The 4,562-nt window shown below is 37.3% G+C and overlaps 1 protein-coding gene across 1 annotated transcript; it reads right to left on the bottom strand.

The window, feature by feature from the left end:
• Nucleotides 1-318: 318 nt before the first annotated feature.
• Nucleotides 319-1,245, bottom strand: LOC102772996 (olfactory receptor 140). The gene has a single exon (XM_006772344.1). It carries the CDS (start codon nucleotides 1,243-1,245, stop codon nucleotides 319-321), a length of 927 nt encoding a protein of 308 aa, XP_006772407.1.
• Between the last annotated feature and the right edge of the window lie 3,317 nt (nucleotides 1,246-4,562).

The following is a 4,562-nucleotide window of genomic DNA, read 5'->3' as shown; positions in this document are numbered from 1 at the left end:
ATTGAACCTGCAACCCAAGTACATGCCCTTAAGCAGGAATAGAAGTGGTGATCCTTCAGTGCCAGGGCAAGACTTCTTTTATTTTTGCTTAGCTTCTTAGACGGCATATATGGGGGAGAGGACAGTTGATGAGTGAGAGAATCACTGCTGATTTTTTCCCTCTTTTTTTGGCACTATGTATCTACCATAAGCAAAAAGAAATACCCCCCTTTTTTTCTATCAATGCTCTGCAAAATTTGTTAATTTTCTTTCACAATTTACAATAGATAAAAGCCTCCCTATTTATACACATCATCATGTTCTTGACATTTGAACAGCCTAAGTTACTCTCCTCTTCAACAAACTCTTCATGGCATTTTTCACCTCTGTGTTTCTCACTGTGTAAATGATAGGATTAAACATGGGAGTGAGGATTGCAAAAAACACAGTCACCAACTTGTCCACAGGGTAGGTGACCACCGGGCGCATGTAGGTGAATATGCAAGGCACAAAAAAGAGTACAACTACGGTAAAGTGGGAGACACATGTAGAGAGGGCTTTGCGCCGTCCTTCAGAGCCGTGGGATTTCAGGGAGCACAGGATGACTATGTAGGAGATGAGCAGCATGGAAAAAATAAGCAAGCACATGGCCCCACTGTTGGCGGCCACTACCATGCCAAGCCTATAGGTGTCGCTGCAGGCAAGTTTCAGCAGTGGAAAGAGATCGCACATGAAGTGGTCAATGACGTTGGGACCACAGTAGGGTAAGTTGACCATGAAAAGAATCTGCACAGTGGCATGCAGGATCCCCCCGATCCATGCCACCACCACCAGGAGGCGGCAGAGCCCCTGTCGCATGATGGTCATGTAGTGAAGGGGCTTGCAGATGGCCACATAGCGGTCATAGGCCATGACAATAAGGAGGATGATCTCTGATCCTCCCAGTAAGTGTTCCACAAAGAGCTGAGTCAGGCAACTACCCAAGGAGATGGTTCTCCTCTGGTAGAGCAGATCGATGATCATTTTGGGGGTGGTGACAGAGGTGTAGGAGGCATCTATGAAGGACAAGTAAGTGAGAAAGAAGTACATAGGAGCTGAAAGTGTAGGGCTGAGGGAGATGGTAATAACAATGAGCAGATTGGCCAGCACGGTAAATAGGAAAATGAACAAAAAGGCAATGATGAGTATTTTCTGCAAGTGTGGATTCTGTGTGAGTCCCAAGAGAATAAATTCAGTCACATTGTTGGTACGTATAAGGTGATCCATTCATAAATTACCTACAAAGAGATAAAGAATGATGCCTATTAATCTTCATAGTACAGAAACAGGGTAAGTACTGTTATGGTGGAGCATGCCTTTGGCACCCCTCACCCTACTAATTGTTTCAATTCTTTCTCACTTCCTCCATAATGCTTTCTCTCTTCAGACACCTAGTACCTGTCACCTAAAAAAATAACTATAGGGCAACATTGGGTGTGTAATTTACTGAGAAAATAGTGGGCTCTATATATGCGATCTGGATTCTCCTCTGGTTCCAATTCTATGATTTTGCTGAGTTCAATGCCCTGTGCTTCTCAGTCTTCTATGTCTGTGAACTTACAAATTGTAACTCTCAGATCTATTTCACAAGCTGTAAAGTGCTGCACAAAAGTAAAGAATTATTTTCTCTGTTAGAATTTATATTTGAACCCAAAGTTCTAACTATTGGGGGTGGAAAACAGGGTCAATAAGCATCTGTCACAAACAGGAAGGTGGAATGTATAAATGGCTGGAAGATACACCCTCCCTGGTACCTACCATTATACATATGCTATTCATGTGTTTTTCCTCATTGTGCCTGTATAGTGGCTGGCATTATTTCTGCCTGGAATGAGACCTATTGGACGATGAACAGATGCTTGGTAAATTGCCACCTTCTTTCTTCTCCATGTGTAAGAATATGCATGCTTCCCCAGCACAGAAACCTGGGAATTCAAGGGCTCCCATTCTCCTGCTCTGTTTATCATTGCTCTCTACTTTATGAGAAACATAAATAAGCTTTTTAAAGAAAGATGCAGTCCAGCTTATCAGTTTCTGGCTCATTTTATAAAGTATGAAAATATTAAATGCCTCTGGGAAGGAGTATATCCCTGGGTCATTTTACCTTCAAGACAATTATAGTGTTTGCTAATTAAATTTTTATTCTTTAAAACTCTGTTTACATACAATTTTAACATAGTCACATTCAGTAAATTTGTGGCTTCAGTAGATTTGGAAAAAAACAACAACCCTTGGATGGGTGTTCAATATATGAGGATCTATCAGCAAAGGAAGCCCGCTAAGTGAAATAAGCCAGTCAATGAGAGAAAATACCACATGATCTTACTCATTTATGGATAATAAAGACCATTATAAACTGATGAACAAAAATAGATACAGAGGCAGAGCAGCATCAAACAGGCTATCAAACTATAACAGGAAGGCTGGGGAGAGTGGAGGAGGGGGGAGGAGGGAAGAGATCAACCAAAGGACTTGTATGCATGCATATAAGCATAACCAATGGACATAAGACACTGGGGGGTAGGGGAGGCCAGGGGAAGGTCAAGGGGGAAAAAAAGAGACATATGTACTACTCTTTATAATACTTTAAGCAATAAAACATTTAAAAAACAGAAATTTAATGCAAAGAATAGAAATATTCTGCTGGCTAAGACAAAGTATTATACATATACACTCACAAGCATATAAAATCTATTATTTACTGTAAGTCCCTAATACACTTTTACTCATTCAACAAATGTTTACTAGACAATTACTATTACATATTAATGTATATTCATTTGTTCACACAAAGTCATAAAAACTGTCCCTGTCACATGCCATTGGTAACCCCTCCCAACATTTCATTACCAAACAGCAGCAAAATATCCATTCATTATATGAATGATTCTCCCTCGTCCTGTAAACTTCTGCGATATGCATTCTCATGCTTTCTTCTCCCATCCTCCCATAACACCCCTCACCCCTCATCCCTGGTTACAGGAAGATATTCCATTACTAACTGAAAGAGGAAATTTGGGAACATAAATTTCCCAAAAGAAAGAAAGTAGAAAATATAAATATAATAAAATGTGCTCTGCAGATAGAGATAGAGATATTCCTTTCCTTTTAAAAGGGAAATGGATAAAGAGGCTTACTTTTTAATTATCCAAAATGAAAATCTTACACACATGTGAAACAAAACACAGTAGCCTCATTGAATTCCCTTATTCTGGAGTGAACTCCCCAACAGATGAGAAAAGAGTATAGTGCACATAGTAAAAATAGATATAATTAATAAAAGTGATTTAGAAATAACTATGAAGAAATAGAAATTACTCTGTCTCTTTTTATTTACTCTTACAATGTTCTCTCTGTGAATAAACCCTGAAGGAAAGTATTTTAAAGAGAAACATCATTAGGTACAAATATCTTCAATACAATTATTAAGAGCTATGGAAACTTAGAAACTGCATAGAATGTCCAACATTAGAGAAAGAATAAGTAAAATATAATACATCTTTTTGAGTAATGATTAGTTTTTAAAAGAGATGTTTTTAATTGTGCAATATCATAGGAAAATTCCTAGGTTGTAACATTAAGTGGGGAAAATTTTAGGTGAAATTTTATCTTCAATACAATTATTAAGAGCTATGGAAACTTAGAAACTGCATGGAATGTCCAACATTAGAGAAAGAATAAGTAAAATATAATACATCTTTTTGAGTAATGATTAGTTTTTAAAAGAGATGTTTTTAATTGTGCAATATCATAGGAAAATTCCTAGGTTGTAACATTAAGTGGGGAAAATTTTAGGTGAAATTTTGAATATATAGTGTGATTCTAACTAACTTAAATAGATATCAATTTTTAAAAAAATATTTTTAGTTCTAAATTGGTCATCTTGTACTTACTTGTATCTTTCCTGATGCCTGACATGCTGAAAAAATATATTTAAACCTCATATTTGGTGGGGATAGGGGTGAGTAAATTATTTCACATAACTTAAGTGACCTTTGAGAACTTTGATAGCATTCACCTTTAATGTGTATCACCATAGATGAAATAAGGCAATCCAATGTTTTTTTTAACCCAATGTTTTCTCTCTTGCAAACATGGTTGCTTTGGTCTCTGGCTTGCCCTTGCATTGATATCATCTATACATGTTGGAGAATTAATAAAGAAGCTATCAAATAAGTATAGTTGTAGTATTATCACAACCAGGTAAAATCCACTTGTTCCTTTTGTAAAAACTACTCTCTTATTTATCAGAACCCTTTATTTGTTCATTCATCCACTGATTTATTTGCTTTATGTCCAAACCTTCATTGATTTCCCTGCTAATTCAATAACCATTTATTTTTTAAAAAACATATTTTATTGATTTTAGAGATGAAAGGAGAGAGGGAGAAACATCAATAATGAAGGGAGAGAGAATCATTGATCGGCTGCCTCCCGTATACCCCACACTGGGGATTGAGCCTGCAACCTGGACATATGCCCTGACCAAGAATCGAACCATGACCACCTGGTTCATAGGTTGACACTCAACTACTAAACCACAG

This window comes from Myotis davidii, unplaced genomic scaffold, assembly GCF_000327345.1.
Source record: "Myotis davidii unplaced genomic scaffold, ASM32734v1 scaffold265, whole genome shotgun sequence".
NCBI lineage: Eukaryota > Metazoa > Chordata > Mammalia > Chiroptera > Vespertilionidae > Myotis > Myotis davidii.
The sequence above is the reverse complement of the archived record's forward strand: the minus strand, read 5'-3'. Positions and strand labels throughout refer to the sequence as shown.

Bases quoted from the DNA above. Each gene is read 5' to 3' on its own strand.
- LOC102772996 (XM_006772344.1), bottom strand. From the start codon at position 1,245: ATGGATCACCTTATACGTACCAACAATGTGACTGAATTTATTCTCTTG.